The sequence below is a fragment of the Oncorhynchus mykiss genome, chromosome 1, assembly GCF_057628025.1.
Source record: "Oncorhynchus mykiss isolate SJ-2025 chromosome 1, ASM5762802v1, whole genome shotgun sequence".
In the NCBI taxonomy this organism is placed as follows: domain Eukaryota; kingdom Metazoa; phylum Chordata; class Actinopteri; order Salmoniformes; family Salmonidae; genus Oncorhynchus; species Oncorhynchus mykiss.
In genome coordinates, this window is record NC_143022.1 from 68,345,315 (window position 1) to 68,363,679 (window position 18,365).

The window sequence follows — 18,365 nt, forward strand, 5'->3', positions numbered from 1 at the left end:
TCATGACTTGGGTATATTTGGGACTCTGCCCAGTGTCCACTCATGTGAAAAGGCCATTCTTCTGCACTGGCCTGCGCCGAGTTTAGCATCATGGGAATGACTGCCAACACTGTCATACCAGCTCAATTCCCATGAGAAAACATTTGAGTTGAACCAAATAAAACGAACGGAAGGGAGTAGGGTCGTTTGAGATAACATGTTGAAAGAAAGACAGAGACGTAGCTATGAAACTGTAATGTTTTACCTACAGCCTAATAAGTCAGGATGAGAGAGGACAGGAGAGTGTGCTGGGGAGGGAGACGAATCTGTACCAAAGAGCAGTCTCCCTAGCACACGCTCATGGACAGACGGTAAAGGTTGTGTTGCCACCTAGTGGACATAGGCACCATTGCAATTTCACTCAGAAAATGTCACTTAGTTTGTTTTATATGTCCTACTTGCACTTCAGTAATATTGTAAAGAAGTGAATGAATGCACACATCCTTTTTTAAATCCAAGGTAGATTATGGTATTATGCTCGATTGCATATAAAGAATAAACATGATAAATTAGAATACAGGATAGACATTTTCTATGAACATCATTTTCAATGGAATCAATCCCATAGACAAGCATAATGCTTTAATTCTTGTGACTCAGTGAGCACTTTGTCACTTTCGGTCTGCCTTGAGTAAATCTTGTAGCCCATGACCTTTTGTGACCTTACGTGACCTGAGAAGATACTTGAGGAAAGCCATAGCCAGGTAAATGTAGAGGTGGGTGGGAATGGCATGTGATGTCACGGCTAGACACGGTGGGAAAAGCAACAGGTAGCTCAATGTATGCTAGCGTTCCTGACTGTAGCATCACAGACCACACCTGTGAAGATGGCCCAGGTTAAGTCACCCGTGGATGGTGTCAAGAGTCAGCAGCAGCGTGCAGAGATGTACTCTGATATTACCATCGTCAGCTCCAGCGCAGGTTAGTCCAAATGCTATTTTCTGTCAAAATTCTATTGTATCAGTCAAAATTGTATGCTGAAGTTACGTTATTAATAACAAATTATACATGGTTGTAGGCCTTTAATTTATATCTTCATGATTTAAGTGTAAATATCATGAGTTAATGTTGTAGTATTAGCCAATTGTTTTCATTCAAATATTTATATGAAAATGTACTGGAAAATGTAAGTCCTTTATATTTCTAGACTTTGAGGAAAATGATTGAAAGAATAACAAACAAACAGAAATGTAAAATATAAAATACTATTTTGGCCAGTTCCCTGTTCCTTATGTCTGTTTGCCATCCAGCGTAATGTGAACAGCCAGTCAACTATGTCAACCAATTTGACAAATTAGTCACTGTTAGCTATTGTTAACTTAATCTCGGTCAAATCCCCATGTCTCTGGTATCTCTTTCTCACGAGATTGAATTTGGTCAGCAAAGCCTCGTGGCTATTAGGTTGCTCGAGGTTGATGGGAAAGATAAAGTCATGTAATCCCTATTTTTTTTTTAAAAGGACATTCATCAGTGAAATGTGTCCTCACAAATTTGGGTGACTTCCTATGTGGTGAACGTGAAACACAAGTAGGTTTATAGGCCTGGCCAGCCTACCTCATGAAAGGTGAACTAGAGCATAATCAAGAAACTCAGCCACAATTTACTGTTCAATTCAAAGTCCTCACCCACTCAACCTATTCTTATCCCGCCTACAGATGTGGGCAGCCCAGCCAGAAAAGGCCCATTTGACAGTATGGCCCTAGGCCTCAGCAGGCGTGGGAGAGCCTACCCATCCCCAGCGCGCAGGCGCCATCGCACCACCTTCAGTCACAAGCAGCTGGACCAGCTGGAGATGGCGTTTGGACAGAACCACTACCCCGACATCTACTGCCGTGAGGAACTAGCGCGGCTCACCAAACTCAATGAGGCACGCATACAGGTCAGTGGGCTTGGGCCTATTTATCCGTACACCGGGATTTCATACATTTTTTATCCTGGGTGGGAAAGTTGATAATAATTGCAATGTCTAACTCAAACAGTTTTCATTTACAAAGGAAAGGCCATGACATACAGTGGGGCAAAAAAAGTATTTAGTCAGCCACTAATTGTGCAAGTTCTCCCACTTAAAAAGATGAGAGAGGCCTGTAATTTTAGGTACACTTCAACTATGACAGCAAAAATGAGAAAGAAAAAATCCAGAAAATCACATTGTATGATTTTTTATTAATTTATTTGCAAATTATGGTGGAAAATAAGTATATGGTCACCTAAAAACAAGCAAGATTTCTGGCTCTCACAGACCTGTAACTTCTTCTTTAAGAGGCTCCTCTGTCCTCCACTCGTTACCTGTATTAATGGCACCTGTTTGAACTTGTTATCAGTATAAAAGACACCTGTCCACAACCTCAAACAGTCACATTCCGAACTCCACTATGGCCAAGACCAAAGAGCTGTCAAAGGACACCAGAAACAAAATTGTAGACCTGCACCAGGCTGGGAAGACTGAATCTGCAATAGGTAAGCAGCTTGGTTTGAAGAAATCAACTGTGGGAGCAATTACTAGGAAATGGAAGACATACAAGACCACTGATAATCTCCCTCGATCTGGGGCTCCACGCAAGATCTCACCCCGTGGGGTCAAAATAATCACAAGAACGGTGAGCAAAAATCCCAGAACCACACGGGGGGACCTAGTGAATGACCTGCAGAGAGCTGGGACCAAAGTAACAAAGCCTACCATCAGTAACACACTACGCTGCCAGAGACTCAAATCCTGCAGTGCCAGACATGTCCCCCTGCTTAAGCCAGTACATGTCCAGGCCCGTCTGAAGTTTGCTAGAGAGCATTTGGATGATCAAGAAGAAGATTGGGAGAATGATATATGGTCAGATGAAACCAAAATATAACTTTTTCGTAAAAACTCAACTCGTTGTGTTTGGAGGACAAAGAGTGCTGAGTTGCATCCAAAGAACACCATACCTATTGTGAAGCATGGGGGTGGAAACATCATGCATTGGGACTGTTTTTCTGCAAAGGGACCAGGACGACTGATCCGTGTAAAGGAAAGAATGAATGGGGCCATGTATCGTGAGATTTTGAGTGAAAACCTCCTTCCATCAGCAAGGGCATTGAAGATGAAACGTGGCTGGGTCTTTCAGCATGAAAATGATCCCAAACACACCGCCCGGGCAACGAAGGAGTGGCTTCGTAAGAAGCATTTCAAGGTCCTGAAGTGGCCTAGCCAGTCTCCAGATCTCAACCCCATAGAAAATCTTTGGAGGGAGTTGAAAATACCAGCAACAGTGTGTGAAAACCTTGTGAAGACTTACATAAAACGTTTGACCTCTGTCATTGCCAACAAAGGGTATATAACAAAGTATTGAAATAAACTTTTGTTATTGACCTAATACTTATTTTCCACCATAATTTGCAAATAAATTCATTAAAAATCCTACAATGTGATTTTCTGGATTTTTTTTCTCATTTTGTCTGTCATAGTTGAAGTGTACCTATGATGAAAATTACAGGCCTCTCTCATCTTTTTAAGTGGGAGAACTTGCACAATTGGTGGCTGACTAAATACTTTTTTGCCCCACTGTACTTACTATCCATTGTCCTATAAAATGGTTAAATCTCAAATTCAACCCAGTTAAGTTAATTTTTTATTGTATTTCACAGGTATGGTTCCAAAATCGCCGTGCCAAATACCGCAGGCAGGAGCGTGCGTCTCAGAAGCTTTTGCCAATGGCCATGATGCCAGGGCACGGGGCACTGTTGGGCAGCATGTGTGTTCAGTCCACAGGGTTGACCCGTCAGTACTACCCTCACTCCCTGGCTCACCATATCCCCCGGTTCCCTTCTATGCTGCCCTCAGGTGGTTACTCCCACTCCCACCACCCAGGCTCAGCCAGCCAGTGTTCCTGCCCCACAGTCCCACCAGAGCCACAACCCCCCCGCCAGCACGAGGAGTGGTACAGCCCACTACGGAACATTGGAGCCCCACCCAGCAACCTGGCCACACCTGTGTTCTCCCTGACCTCCATGCCTGCTCTAGACCCTGGCTCTCACTGGAACTAAAGAAAGAGTAACTTCTACGTCGGGAAGTAGACAAGCTCTTATAGGCTGTGTCTCGAACAACTAACAGTTATTCATTGCACCTTAGATTAGATGACAAAATATAGTTTTTTGTATCTATACAGTGATAGCTAGTAACTAGAGAACAGGAAGAATTTAGAGAATAGTGAGAATGACTAAACTCCTTCTCCCATTGAATACCTGACGTTGCATGTTTTCTTGAAAGTTCAGGGTAGCCTAACTGAGAGAAAGACATTTGCGGGTAGTCTTGAATTATCCATATAGATGGTCTGAAATATATACTATACATCTTTCTAACGCCTTTTATATTTTCACAGTAAATAAAGTAGTGTGTATTGGGAGTGATTTGTTTGTTTAAATGTTAAATTGATGCTAGAAAGGTTTTGTATCATTTCAGCCAGTAGATTTGAAAGTAGCGTTCACAAGTCAAAACGGGTCCCCACAATTGTATACAACGTCATCCATTTCGTACAGTGCCTTCAGAAAGCATTCACACCCCTTGACTTTTTCAAATTGTGTGAATTTAAAATGTATTTATAGATTTGTTTTTGTCACTGGCCTACTACACACACGACCCCATGTCATAGTGGAATTATGTTTTTAAATATTCTGACAAATTTGTTCAAAATGAAAAGCTGAAATGTTTTGAGTCAATAAGCATTCAACCACTATTATGGCAAGCCTAAATAAGTTCAGGAGTAAGAATGTGCTTAACAAGTCACATGGACTCTTTGTCCTGAATACAAATGGTTATGTTTGGGGCAAATCCAATACCATACATTACTGAGTACCACTCTCCATATTTTCATGCATAGTGATGGCTGCATCATGTTATGGGTATGCTTGTAATCATTAAGAACTGGGGAGTTTTACAGGATAAAAAAAATTATGGAATGGAGCTAAGCACAGGCCAAATCCTAGACGGAAATCTGGTTCATTCTGCTTTCCAGACAATAAGGTGCATTTCCCTTTCAGCAGGACAATAACCTAATACACAAGGCCAAATCTACACCGGAGTTGCTTACCAAGAAGACAGAGTATATTCTTGAGTGGCCGAGTTACACTTTTGACTTAAAGGGATACTTGAGGATTTTGGCAAGGAGGCCCTTTCCCCAGAGTCAAATGAACCATTTTTATCTCTGCGTGAGGTTTGAAGGAAGATGCTAACTAGCGTTAGCGCAAAGTCTATGGGTATCTGCTAATTATCATAACCTACACCTCAGACAGATCTGCACTAACATGCACTCAAGAAGGCTGCAGTATGCGAATGCCACTGAGACATATTCAACATAAAACAAAAGAGAAGACATTCATATATTTGTTTATTGCAGCATATTACAAAGACAACACAGTTGCATGTGTCTACTACTCTTGTCATTTTATAGATTTTAATAACACATTTCTATTCAAGTAACCTGTATTCACCGAACAACCTCACTGAATGATGAAATTAGAACTCTTTTGTAACAAATAAAGTTTCAGTATTCATTTGGAAGTATTATAAATGGGTTGAATATAGACCTGGGCCTTATAGCATAAAGACCTGGTAACCTAATGATCTGTAACTGTTTGACAGCAATGGAGCTCAATTGGAAAGAATCAAGTGTGGTCTAACTACACATAATGTAACATCATTACTTCAATAGCATTTATAGCAACATAACCCTGCATTCTACTTATAGCACATCTGTACAATTAAGTTAACCCTTCAGTATTCCTGTCACCCAGAGGTCTCACTGTGCTATAAGTCAAAGTGAATCCAGTGATGAAGAAATCACAATGCGCACCACAACACATCTTCTGTATTAAAATTTGGATTCTGTTCATCTCAAGTATCAGCCCTGCTGTAAGCCGAATTGTGCGTTCAGGTTGGTGGGTAACAGACTATGTAAGGGATGTAAAGTACGTGTGGATCAGCAGAAAAATGATTTGTGATTAACTGTGTCTGACCAGAACCAAACCCGTACCAAGTGTGGCTTTTATGTTACCTGAGTCGCATTCGGTTCGAACAAATGGGAGAAAGCGTTTTTGAAAACAAGAATGAGCAGTAGGACTTAGCCCAGGTATTACCGCCTCCGTTTCTAAACACTGTCTTCCATTTTGTTCCAACTGAAAGCAGGCCTGTTCATGGCTCGTTTCTGAGCGTCAGACAAATCCTCCAGACCTGCTTTGCCATTCCCACACTCCCACATACTCTGTGGTACAGTATACTGCATCCGGGCTGTAACATTCCCACTATGAGTAAATAGTACAAGAATGGTGCAGTAGTAGTAAAGGCCACTCTTAAAGTTAAGGACCACAGGCAGTTGTCATAAATGGCCTAACATGATTGGATGCATAAATATCAAAACCTTTGGTCCATAATCCTGGATTTTATACAGCAAAGCAGCACTTAGGTAAATACCTGCTCAAGAATTTCATTCTAACATGACTGAACTAGTTTAGTTGCTAGCATACAGTAGACACAATTGGCAGTTTAATAATTACAGTAATAATTGAATAATCTACTGTGTATATATATCAGGGCTGGGCAAACCTTTCAATCTGGCCCACAGGAGTTTTGAGTAAAACCCATTTATTTTGTTTTGGGGGACGGGGGTTAAAAACTGCAGGTCACACTTGAACTTCTAAAACTAGATAGAAAGTATGTAGAAATGATAACGGACCTAAATAGTTTCAAATGACTGCCCTTTTTCTGACCCGCAAATAAGTTTTGACAAACAAAAATTGGTCAAAACAAAATCTGTGTGACCCTCCGTTGAATTTCGAAAAATCCCAATGTGGCCCTCAAGCCAAGACGTTTGCCCACCTCTGGTATAGATGCTGTCTGGACGGATGAAGGATAGTGATAGCCCCACAGAGAGCGTGAGACATGGACACCGGCTCAGGTAAATTAACGTTGTGTGGTGGAGAAAGTGGTGTGGTGGTGTGCAGTGCACGGAGCCAGACCCCAATAGTTAGGCACCGTCTCTCCTCTACTCCAGAGACCTGGCAAACTCGGCGTAGTCTATGTACCCGTCGTTGTTTTTGTCATTGTCCCTCAGAACATCATCTATAAGGCTTGTGAGGTCCTCCTCTTTCATAGGCTGGCTATCCTCTCCTTTTTCCTGCAGAAAATGTGGAAACATGGAAGTGCATGAGTGTGTAGATGAATAAAGTACATACAGTATGTGGCATCATTGGCTGATAATATCTTTTTATTTATTTTTTACATTATGTTTTTCCTTTCACACATACCTCTTTGTGCACATGAGTGATGGCTGTGGCCAACTCCAGCCCATCCAGTAAGTTGTTGCCATCATAGTCGTGCATCTTAAAGTAGTGCAACTGCAGCTCCTGCGGCGACATATCCGACTCCGGCTTGTCAATCACACCTTCCAGATGCTCCATGATGTGTCTTAAGAGGACATAGGAGAGACACTGCTCAGTGCATTAAGCATGCACACATTGTCCGCCAAATGATCGGTAAAGCTTGGAATAGAGCAAACTATTTAGATAGATAGATAGATAGGATTACTATCTATCTATCTATCCATCTGTACTTCTTCTGTTGCAAAGCATTAAAGAGCGGAGGATCCTAATGAACACAACCCTTTACTCACTCTCTGTCATGGACCATGTTCTTGTCCAGGTGCATGTTAGGACGGTGACTCTCCGGTGGGTGTTCGTGGGCTGCCTGCTCATGTGAACGAACAGACAGCAGAAAGCAGGAGACCAGGAGTAGCCAGCCCCACACCACGCTCCTCTTGCTACTTACTCTTAACACCATTCTGGGCTGTACAGTAACTACACAGATACAGACACAGACAGAGAGCGTGAGCAAGGGACATCATTTTAACAACAAAGTTCATCAAAGCTGAATAATATGAACAATGGTTGCAAGCAAGGTGAAGGCACAGAACAGCCAGTGTCGCTCGTCACTGAATGGCAAGAGCTTTTACTAGAAATAGGTGATCCATCTATGAGCCCATATGTTAACTTTTGGAAACACATACGTGGCAGAAGAATCAGAAGATTGATCAAATGGACTTGAAATATTTTCTGGCAATAAAAAGCTTCATTGTTTTCAGTGATATGTTATTATATGTACAGTTCAGAATTTCAATCTAGCTAGTGATGTTGTTGATAGACACATGGCTGGCTAAAGTTAATAATACTTGCACTTAGTTGGTTTAAGAACATCAGTTAGTTTAGCAAGATCATTCATTTGGTGATAACAAGCACACCGTAATGGAGCTGCAGCGATATGAATGATTAAAATGCATACTCACCAGTTGACAAACAGACTTGGAATAGTTCGCTTGTAAATTAACTACATGTATTTTCTTCAACCTTTTTGGGCATTACTGTGAGCCGTAGTCACCTTTCAACTCACGGACACGACAGCTAAATTCTGATTGGATATCGGCATTTTGCGTCAGAGATTTGTAGGCGTGAGGTAGCCAAACCCAGACACCTGTGCAAAACAGGAATGTGAATGTAGTTGTTCACTGGGTATTTCGTTGAATTTGTTAAGTAAACACATTTGACAAGCAAATATCAACCTTTCATAGGGAAAATGAAGCCACCAAATCTATTTTCCGAATATTTGACGGTGGATTACCAATAGAAACTTATCCTGACCTAAACATTAGTTTGCTGTGTAGCGAGTCAAGTGTTTCGAGCTGTCGTTTTCCAATGTTTTTGTGAAAGACCGATTTAGCAGCCGTCCTGGGAAACTATGCCATCAAAAATGTGTTCTACCATCATGTCAAGGTCTATTAAATAATGTATTGTATTCTTGACAAATAGTCATTCAGATAATTGTTTGCCCCACCACGTTCTCCCTAATAAGGCACTCGCCAATTATATGTGTACATTTTTGTATTCCGTTTGTAACATGTACAGTGTTACATTCTTTGCCAATGGTTTTTCAACAGCTGAGACCCTCATAGTCACGCGTTACCATACAATGATGAATTGTCTGAGCAGACCATATGGCAGGTGTAGGCCTAGCTACCTTGAGCCACAAAACCTGAAAGTTGGGCAATGAAAATAGTTGACAATTGACCTTTTAAATACAGTAGCCTATTTAGGATTTATTGAGGGATTGGACATACACTGCGGTAAAAATCCGGAATAATAACTTGCCACCTGTGCGTCTCTTAGATCCACAGTTTGAACTTTACTGTTGTATCTATACCCTCTGCACTCTAGTGGGCTATTAGCGCTAATCCCAGGAATTGATCTAGTTAGGGAAAGCTTTTGAAGGGAAATCTAGGACGGTTATCTAGGGCAAAAGGCACTTCAAAGCAAAACGTTTTCAGCAGCCTATAGGCTAGCTAATGTGTTGCTTCTACAGTATTACAATGTAGGGTAAAGAAAAATAATAATTCTACAAGAATTGATTTTCCCCCTAAAATAGTTTAGGTGTGTAGACTATTATATGTTGACTGGCTATAAAGCAATCATAAGCTACTTCATTAAATTGTTATTATGAAAAATAAACAAATCTGAATCTGCAAAAGTACACACAAATCTCCCAATCTCATCCTCAAACTGAAGCACCTGTCCTACAGTAGCCTCTGAGTTGGTATACAACTCGTTAACAGCATTGCTTTTTTTAATTGTGTGTGCTAGTCCACATTGACTGATTGGTATTTAAGAATAAATGATGATTACATAATATTTTGACATGTCCACCCAAAATGTTAATGAGGAGGGACGTTCGGGCAGCCGCACATGCTCATAGATGGCATTACACTTTATTCATGATTTGTTCGCCAGTCCGCAGTTACTCCCCGGGTATCAGGGGAGTACGTTCACCGAGACAGATCGGGATCTAGAGCGGGCATGGCATCCAATAGGGTCTCTTTCTCGCAATACCGTCTGGAAGCGGAGATCGACCGCTACAGAGCAGAGTGCCAGTGGGACAAGATACCCACTATCGTAGAGCAACTCGTGGCCGCCAGATTTCACGAAGACGGTGAGTGATAACTAACTACCTGTTGGATTCTGGTATAGGTTTCTTTTTCCTGACTAAGTTTTTGTCACATGTCCAGACAGGGATGGCAATAGTTCCGCATGAGTTGGACTTTGTACTCTGCAAGTAAGCGCTTACTCTGCAAACAATGAAAACTAACAGCTTTAGGTATGCCCAAACTGCAGTAGCTTACAATTCGAACAACTACATTACACCTCTCAATGGACAATGTTTAAAACACAGAATATATTGTAGTGAAAATGTATTATCTGATTGTCACTATCACTGTAATTTGTTCATTTTAAAAAATTATTTTCCATGTATTATAACACACCACTCAAGCACATTCACCAGGAGTGCAGTCTATATATTCAAATCTACTGTGTACTCAGTCTGAAGTGGGTAGCCAAATGTAGCTACTCACCTCATGTCGTTAAAGTAAACATGGGGTAAGGTGACATGGCTCACGACCTTCCTGCGTGTCACTGTTATTGTGTTAATGACCAAATCTTGTCATTTGATGTCATTTGATCAGCCAGATGGAACTTCCACTGCCCACCTGAGACTGTTTTCACCATGCCTGCAGGTGTACAGAACTTCTAAATGTGTTATGCCAGAGTTTGTAGAATTCAAGTCATCCCTAGCTGGTCTTCTGTTAAAGTCTGTCTTGATGTTGACAGTTTGCCCATAGTTTTGCCATTCTTGATTTTGCAACAACACTGTCCCTAGTTGTTAAAAAAAATTATAAGTGAAATGCTTGTGTTTCTAGCTCCAACAGTGCAGTAATATCTAACAATTCACAACAATACATACAAATCTAAAAGTAAAAGAATGGAATTTAGAAATATAGAAATATTAGATCGAGCAGTGCCGGAGTGGCATTGACTAAAATACAGTAGAATAGAATACAGTATAGATATGAGATGAGTAAAGCAGTGTGTAAACATTATTTAAATATTTTTAAAGTGACTAGTGTTCCATTATTAAAGTGGCCAGTGTATATAGGGCAGCAGCCTCTAAGGTGCAGGGTTGCGTAACCGGGTGGAAGGCGGCTAGTGATGGCCCCACCAAAAATCTGGGCTAATAATGTAAGAAATAACACACACACAAAAAAAAAGAATACTGCAAAGTTACTTAGGAGCTAGAAGCAGAGCTGCCCTATCTGTCGGTGCCGACTACAAGTTGCAATTCAAGACCAGGGTGAAATCACGATCAGTCTCTGACCAGGACGTTTTGAGATCAGAACAGTGTGCTGAAGATAATGTACAGTGCCTTGCGAAAGTATTCGGCCCCCTTGAACTTTGCGACCTTTTGCCACATTTCAGGCTTCAAACATAAAGATATAAAACTGTATTTTTTTGAGAAGAATCAACAACAAGTGGGACACAATCATGAAGTGGAACGACATTTATTGGATATTTCAAACTTTTTTAACAAATCAAAAACTGAAAAATTGGGCGTGCAAAATTATTCAGCCCCCTTAAGTTAATACTTTGTAGCGCCACCTTTTGCTGCGATTACAGCTGTAAGTCGCTTGGGGTATGTCTCTATCAGTTTTGCACATCGAGAGACTGACATTTGTTCTCATTCCTCCTTGCAAAACAGCTCAAGCTCAGTGAGGTTGGATGGAGAGCATTTGTGAACAGCAGTTTTCAGTTCTTTCCACAGATTCTCGATTGGATTCAGGTCTGGACTTTGACTTGGCCATTCTAACACCTGGATATGTTTATTTTTGAACCATTCCATTGTAGATTTTGCTTTATGTTTTGGATCATTGTCTTGTTGGAAGACAAATCTCCGTCCCAGTCTCAGGTCTTTTGCAGACTCCATCAGGTTTTCTTCCAGAATGGCCCTGTATTTGGCTCCATCCATCTTCCCATCAATTTTAACCATCTTCCCTGTCCCTGTTGAAGAAAAGCAGGCCCAAACCATGATGCTGCCACCACCATGTTTGACAGTGGGGATGGTGTGTTCAGCTGTGTTGCTTTTACGCCAAACATAACATTTTGCATTGTTGCCAAAAAGTTCAATTTTGGTTTCATCTGACCACACATGTTTGGTGTGTCTCCCAGGTGGCTTGTGGCAAACTTTAAACGACACTTTTTATGGATATCTTTAAGAAATGGCTTTCTTCTTGCCACTCTTCCATAAAGGCCAGATTTGTGCAATATACGACTGATTGTTGTCCTATGGACAGAGTCTCCCACCTCAGCTGTAGATCTCTGCAGTTCATCCAGAGTGATCATGGGCCTCTTGGCTGCATCTCTGATCAGTCTTCTCCTTGTATGAGCTGAAAGTTTAGAGGGACGGCCAGGTCTTGGTAGATTTGCAGTGGTCTGATACTCCTTCCATTTCAATATTATCGCTTGCACAGTGCTCCTTGGTATGTTTAAAGCTTGGGAAATCTTTTTGTATCCAAATCCGGCTTTAAACTTCTTCACAACAGTACCTCGGACCTGCCTGGTGTGTTCCTTGTTCTTCATGATGCTCTCTGCGCTTTTAACGGACCTCTGAGACTATCACAGTGCAGGTGCATTTATACGGAGACTTGATTACACACAGGTGGATTGTATTTATCATCATTAGTCATTTAGATCAACATTGGATCATTCAGAGATCCTCACTGAACTTCTGGAGAGAGTTTGCTGCACTGAAAGTAAAGGGGCTGAATAATTTTGCACGCCCACTTTTTCAGTTTTTGATTTGTTAAAAAAGTTTAAAATATCCAATAAATGTCGTTCCACTTCATGATTGTGTCCCACTTGTTGTTGATTCTTCACAAAAAAATATAGTTTTATATCTTTATGTTTGAAGCCTGAAATGTGACAAAAGGTCGCAAAGTTCAAGGGGGCCGAATACTTTCGCAAGGCACTGTATACTCCAGTCACAGACTTGGTGTCAGAACACACCACCAGAGACGGGAGAGGAGTGTTTGCAAGTTACTTTTATTGCCATCCAGTGACTTCAGTTTTAGGCTCCCCTGGTGTTTTTTTCTCCCTTCTCTCAGGGGCTTGTGGGAAATTATGCTATGATGGATTGGGCTGGGTTTATTTTGTGTCCCAAAGCAGCTGACCCCTGACCATGGACTCCCACTCTGCACTCAGCCCACCAACCCCTTTCACTACTCTGAATTCTGTCCTATTTCCCTGTGCCCTCCTCCAGATGACTACGGGACGCTGTTATTGGCAGAGGCCCTGCTGGAGGAGTGTCTGCAGGACAACCTGAGGCTGTTACGCAATGCTACGCCTTTGACGGACATCAACCAGCCCAAACTGTCCCGGTCAAAGGGCTACCTCAACTCCATCCTGAGCAGGGGGCTCCTGGGGGTCAGTCTGAGCATCTCCCCTCTGTGTCACCTCCCTCTACATCTTACTTCCTCCTATTCTACTTAGCTTTCTATCTCGTTAACTTGTTTCACCATGTTTCCAGTCAGTCTATTCTTTATACAGTGCATTTTTCCACATTTTGTTACGTTACAATCTTATTCTAAAATTGATTATATTGTTTTTTCCTCATCAATTTACACACAATAGCCCATAATGACAAAGCGTAAACAGGTTTTTAGAAATACTGAAATATCACATTTACATAAGTATTCAGACCCTTTACTCAGTACTTTATTGAAGCACCTTTGACAGCGTTTACAGCCTTGTGTCTTCTTGGGTATGACGCTACAAGCTTGGCACACCTGTATTTGGGGACTCTGCAGATCCTCTCAACCTCTGTCAAATTGGATGGGGAGCAATGCTGCACAGCTGTTTTCAGGTTTCTCCAGAGATGTTCGATCGGACTCTGGCTGGGCCAATCAAGGACATTCAAAGACTTGTTCCAAAGCCACTCCTTTCTTTGTTTTGGCTGTGTGCTTAGGGTCATTGTCCTGTTGGAAGGTGAAACTTTGCCCCAGTCTGAGGTCCTTAGCGCTCTGGAGCAGGTTTTCATCAAGGATCTCGCTATACTTTGCTTCGTTCATCTTTCCCTTGATCCTGACTAGTCTCCCAGTCCCTGTCACTGAAAAACATCCCCACAGAATGATGCTGCCACCATCATTCTTCACCGTAGGGATGGTGCCAGGTTTCCTCCATACGTGACACTTGGCATTCAGGCTAAAGAGTTCAATGTTGGTTTCTTCAGACCAGAGAATATTGTTTCTCATGGTCTGACAGTCCTTTGGGTGCCTTTTGACAAACTCCAAGCGGGCTGTCATGTGCCTTTTATTGAGGAGTGGATTCCATCTTGCCACTGAACCATAAAGGCCTGATTGGTGGAGTTCTGCAGAGATTGTTGTCCTTCTGGACAGTTCTCCCATCTCCACAGAGGAACTCTGGAGCTCTGTCAGAGTGACCATCGGGTTCTTGGTCACCTCCCTGACCAAGGCCCTTCTCCCCTGATTGCTCCGTTTGGCCAGGCAGCCAGCTCTAGGAAGAGTCTTGGTGGTTCCAAACTTCTTTCATTTAAGAATGATGGAGGCCACTGTGTCCTTGGGGACCTTCAATGCTATTGAAATGTTTAAGGTACCCTTCCCCAGATCTGTGCCTCGACACAATCCTCTCTCGGAGCACTAGGGACAATTCCTTCGACCTCATGGCTTGATTTTTGCTCTGACATTTACTGTCAACTGTGGGATCTTATATAGGCAGGTGTGTACCTTTCCAAATGTCCAATCAATTGAATTTACCACAGGTAAAGATGATCAATTGAAACAGGATGCACTTGAGCTCAATTTCGAGTCTCATAGCAAAAGGTCTGAATACTTATGTAAATAAGGTATTTCTAATTTGTATCTTTTATAAATGACCAAAAAAACAAAAAAAACTGTTTTTGCTTTGTCATTATAGGGTATTGGTTGTAGATTGACAAGGATTATTCTAATTTTTAAAATCAATTTTAGAATAAGGCTGTAATGTAACAAAAGTGGGAAAGGGCAGGGTTCTGAATATTTTCCGAATGCATTGTATACAGTATGTACCTGTTTTCTCTGTTACCCTTCACTTAGCCTCTCGAAACAGCCATCGTGTTGTGTCTCTCTCTCTCTGTATGTCCCCACATAGCCCAGGCACTTGAACGAGGCTCTTCTCCTGATGGCCAAAATACACTATGTCCAGGGTCATTACCGTGATGCCCAGGGCATGTGTGCAAGGGTGGGCATAGACGAGCTGACGGGGGACGAGCAGCCCGTCTACCACCTGCGTCTGCTCGCAGAGGCCTTTGTCATCAAAGGTACCAATCCTTTCATAAGCAAATACTGGGTGGTATGATATATGGAAAACGCATAATGTTTAACCGGTGTGGTATTTAGTTATGGAAATTTTTTAGAAGACAGACTAAGCATTCTGTGTTACCTGAAATGTTGACCTGAATATGACCTATATCAGGGATGTGCAACTTTGATGGGGGTGAGGGCCACAAAAAAAGCTGAACTCATCATTATTACTTAAGCAGTAATGCCCAAGGGAGTGTGGTATATGGCCAATATACCACAGCTAAGGGCTGTTCTTAAGCACGACGCAACGCAGAGTGCCTGGATATAGCCCATAGCCATGGTATATTGGCCATATACCATACCCTGAGATGCGTTATTGCTATTTTAAGCTGGTTACCATCTTAAATTAGATCAGTAAGAGTAAATGTTTTGTCATACCCGTGGTATACGGTCTGATATACCACGGCTGTCAGCCAATTGATCCGAGGGCCTTCAAAATTGTGCGGCCTGCAGGCGCCAGTTGCCCATCCATGAACACTCAATGCACAAACTAAAGGAAGGACCAGGGCCTATTTTCATAAAGTATCTGAGTAGGAGTGCTGATCTAGGATCAGGTCCCCCCTCTGTCCATTCATTATAATCTACATAGCAAAACTGATCCTAGATCACCACACCTACTATGAAACGCTTTATAATTACAAGCCCAGAGCTACAAATGATGATTATTTCAATCAGGTATCTGGTTTTAGTCTCCGTCTGTACTGTGTAATGATTACATGGATCTCAAATATGATTTGCATACTGGCATTACTCTCTCTCCCACGATTTAGACAAAGAGACAGCCAAAGCCTGCAGACTAGCACGTTTCCCTGAAAAACACTCAAGTTGAACAGCACTGTGCATAAATGTACTTAATGATCTACAGTGCCTTGCGAAAGTATTCGGCCCCCTTGAACTTTGCGACCTTTTGCCACATTTCAGGCTTCAAACATAAAGATATAAAACTGTATTTTTTTGTGAAGAATCAACAACAAGTGGGACACAATCATGAAGTGGAACGACATTTATTGGATATTTCAAACTTTTTTAACAAATCAAAAACTGAACAATTGGGGGTGCAAAATTATTCAGCCCCTTTACTTTCAGTGCAGCAAACTCTCTCCAGAAGTTCAGTGAGGATCTCTGAATGATCCAATGTTGACCTAAATGACTAATGATGATAAATACAATCCACCTGTGTGTAATCAAGTGTCCGTATAAATGCACCTGCACTGTGATAGTCTCAGAGGTCCGTTAAAAGCGCAGAGAGCATCATAAAGAACGAGGAACACACCAGGCAGGTCCGAGATACTATTGCGAAGAAGTTTAAAGCCGGATTTGGATACAAAAAGATTTCCCAAGCTTTAAACATCCCAAGGAGCACTGTGCAAGCGATAATATTGAAATGGAAGGAGTATCAGACCACTGCAAATCTACCAAGACCTGGCCGTCCCTCTAAACTTTCAGCTCATACAAGGAGAAGACTGATCAGAGATGCAGCCAAGAAGCCCATGATCACTCTGGATGAACTGCAGAGATCTACAGCTGAGGTGGGAGACTCTGTCCATAGGACAACAATCAGTCGTATATTGCACAAATCTGGCCGTTATGGAAGAGTGGCAAGAAGAAAGCCATTTCTTAAAGATATCCATAAAAAGTGTTGTTTAAAGTTTGCCACAAGCCACCTGGGAGACACACCAAACATGTGGAAGAAGGTGCTCTGGTCAGATGAAACCAAAATTGAACTTTTTGGCAACAATGCAAAACGTTATGTTTGGCGTAAAAGCAACACAGCTGAACACACCATCCCCACTGTCAAACATGGTGGTGGCAGCATCATGGTTTGGGCCTGCTTTTCTTCAGCAGGGACAGGGAAGATGGTTAAAATTGATGGGAAGATGGATGGAGCCAAATACAGGACCATTCTGGAAGAAAACCTGATGGAGTCTGCAAAAGACCTGAGACTGGGATGGAGATTTGTCTTCCAACAAGACAATGATCCAAAACATAAAGCAAAATCTACAATGGAATGGTTCAAAAATAAACATATCCAGGTGTTAGAATGGCCAAGTCAAAGTCCAGACCTGAATCCAATCGGGAATCTGTGGAAAGAACTGAAAACTGCTGTTCACAAATGCTCTCCATCCAACCTCACTGAGCTCGAGCTGTTTTGCAAGGAGGAATGGGAAAAAATGTCAGTCTCTCGATGTGCAAAACTGATAGAGACATACCCCAAGCGACTTACAGCTGTAATCGCAGCAAAAGGTGGCGCTACAAAGTATTAACTTAAGGGGGCTGAATAATTTTGCACGCCCAATTTTTCAGTTTTTGATTTGTTAAAAAAGTTTGAAATATCCAATAAATGTCGTTCCACTTCATGATTGTGTCCCACTTGTTGTTGATTCTTCACAGTTTTATATCTTTATGTTTGAAGCCTGAAATGTGGCAATAGGTCGCAAAGTTCAAGGGGGGCGAATACTTTCGCAAGGCACTGTATTTCCTAATCCCCATGGTAGGAGTTATTATAGGCCTGTGATGACTATAACCGTGTATGGTTTTAGAAGTCGCCCTTTCTAGGGTGTCTGAATACAATCATAATAAATAAATAAAACCTTTGCTTGATTAGAGAGATCAGTAATCTCAGGTATGTTGATATGAATGTAGTGAAATCTTTACTCCAAAGGCACGAACAGACCAGTAAGATTGTCGAGTGTCTACCGGCCGAGAGTACTTAGCACCTCTGAACAGAGTGCCGGCAGGAGGACCCTATAACAGACCGAACCGCCAGCAAGCGAATGAATGGCAAATGAACGGCCCCCCTACCATACAGGCCGACAATCGGTCTGGTGAGTTTTCTCCTTTAGGCTGTGAAAGAAAGGAAGCGTTGGCCGTGTGATCATTTACATGAGGGAGGAAATTTGACTTGACAGATTGCTATGCGTTGATTCTCTTGCCAAAGGTATTGTTATGTGTGTGTGTCTTTGTGTCTGTTCGTTCTTCAAATCACTTCCTGGTTTAAGACTTCTCTTGGAAGTGATTACAAATCAAATGGGAACTTACTCAGATTTGAGTCCAAGTAATGCAGTAAAG

General features: G+C 41.9%; 3 protein-coding genes across 8 annotated transcripts in view; 2 read left to right on the forward strand and 1 right to left on the reverse strand.

Annotated features, from left to right (window-relative positions):
- The first annotated feature begins 709 nt into the window (after positions 1–709).
- On the forward strand, positions 710–5,862 carry prop1 (PROP paired-like homeobox 1). Its single transcript, XM_021608196.3, has 3 exons — positions 710–960; positions 1,695–1,918; positions 3,658–5,862. The coding sequence occupies exons 1-3, from the start codon at positions 822–824 to the stop codon at positions 4,054–4,056; spliced, it is 762 nt and encodes a 253-aa protein (XP_021463871.1). The 5' UTR covers positions 710–821; the 3' UTR covers positions 4,057–5,862.
- mcfd2 (multiple coagulation factor deficiency 2, ER cargo receptor complex subunit) lies at positions 5,380–8,544 on the reverse strand. The gene is made up of 4 exons (XM_021608207.3): positions 8,346–8,544; positions 7,677–7,860; positions 7,312–7,471; positions 5,380–7,181 (listed from the first exon to the last, which is right to left on the reverse strand). The coding sequence occupies exons 2-4, from the start codon at positions 7,841–7,843 to the stop codon at positions 7,050–7,052; spliced, it is 459 nt and encodes a 152-aa protein (XP_021463882.1). The 5' UTR covers positions 7,844–7,860; positions 8,346–8,544; the 3' UTR covers positions 5,380–7,049.
- Positions 8,545–9,788: 1,244 nt separating this feature from the next.
- LOC110527046 (tetratricopeptide repeat protein 7A) overlaps positions 9,789–18,365 on the forward strand; it is a 45,799-nt gene continuing 37,222 nt past the window's right edge. For 5 of the 6 annotated variants that reach the window (XM_021608212.3, XM_021608213.3, XM_090237440.1 and 2 more), the window contains exons 1-3: positions 9,789–10,039; positions 13,199–13,362; positions 15,085–15,253. In XM_021608212.3, coding sequence (XP_021463887.1) covers positions 9,907–10,039; positions 13,199–13,362; positions 15,085–15,253 — 466 coding nt within the window. In that variant the 5' untranslated portion in view covers positions 9,789–9,906. Of the gene's footprint in view, positions 10,040–13,198; positions 13,363–15,084; positions 15,254–17,981; positions 18,122–18,365 lie in introns of those variants that run through there. The other variant, XM_021608225.3, reaches the window with a different exon arrangement.

Excerpts from the sequence above, each read along its gene's own strand:
- mcfd2 (XM_021608207.3), bottom strand. The coding sequence starts at position 7,843 with ATGGTGTTAAGAGTAAGTAGCAAGAGGAGCGTGGTGTGGGGCTGGCTA. Across the intron at positions 7,472-7,676 it reads AACATGGTCCATGACAGAGA|ACACATCATGGAGCATCTGG; the intron begins GTGAGTAAAGGG and ends TGTCCTCTTAAG. Across the intron at positions 7,182-7,311 it reads TCACTCATGTGCACAAAGAG|GAAAAAGGAGAGGATAGCCA; the intron begins GTATGTGTGAAA and ends CATTTTCTGCAG.
- prop1 (XM_021608196.3), top strand. The coding sequence starts at position 822 with ATGCTAGCGTTCCTGACTGTAGCATCACAGACCACACCTGTGAAGATG. Across the intron at positions 961-1,694 it reads CATCGTCAGCTCCAGCGCAG|ATGTGGGCAGCCCAGCCAGA; the intron begins GTTAGTCCAAAT and ends TCCCGCCTACAG. Across the intron at positions 1,919-3,657 it reads TCAATGAGGCACGCATACAG|GTATGGTTCCAAAATCGCCG; the intron begins GTCAGTGGGCTT and ends TGTATTTCACAG.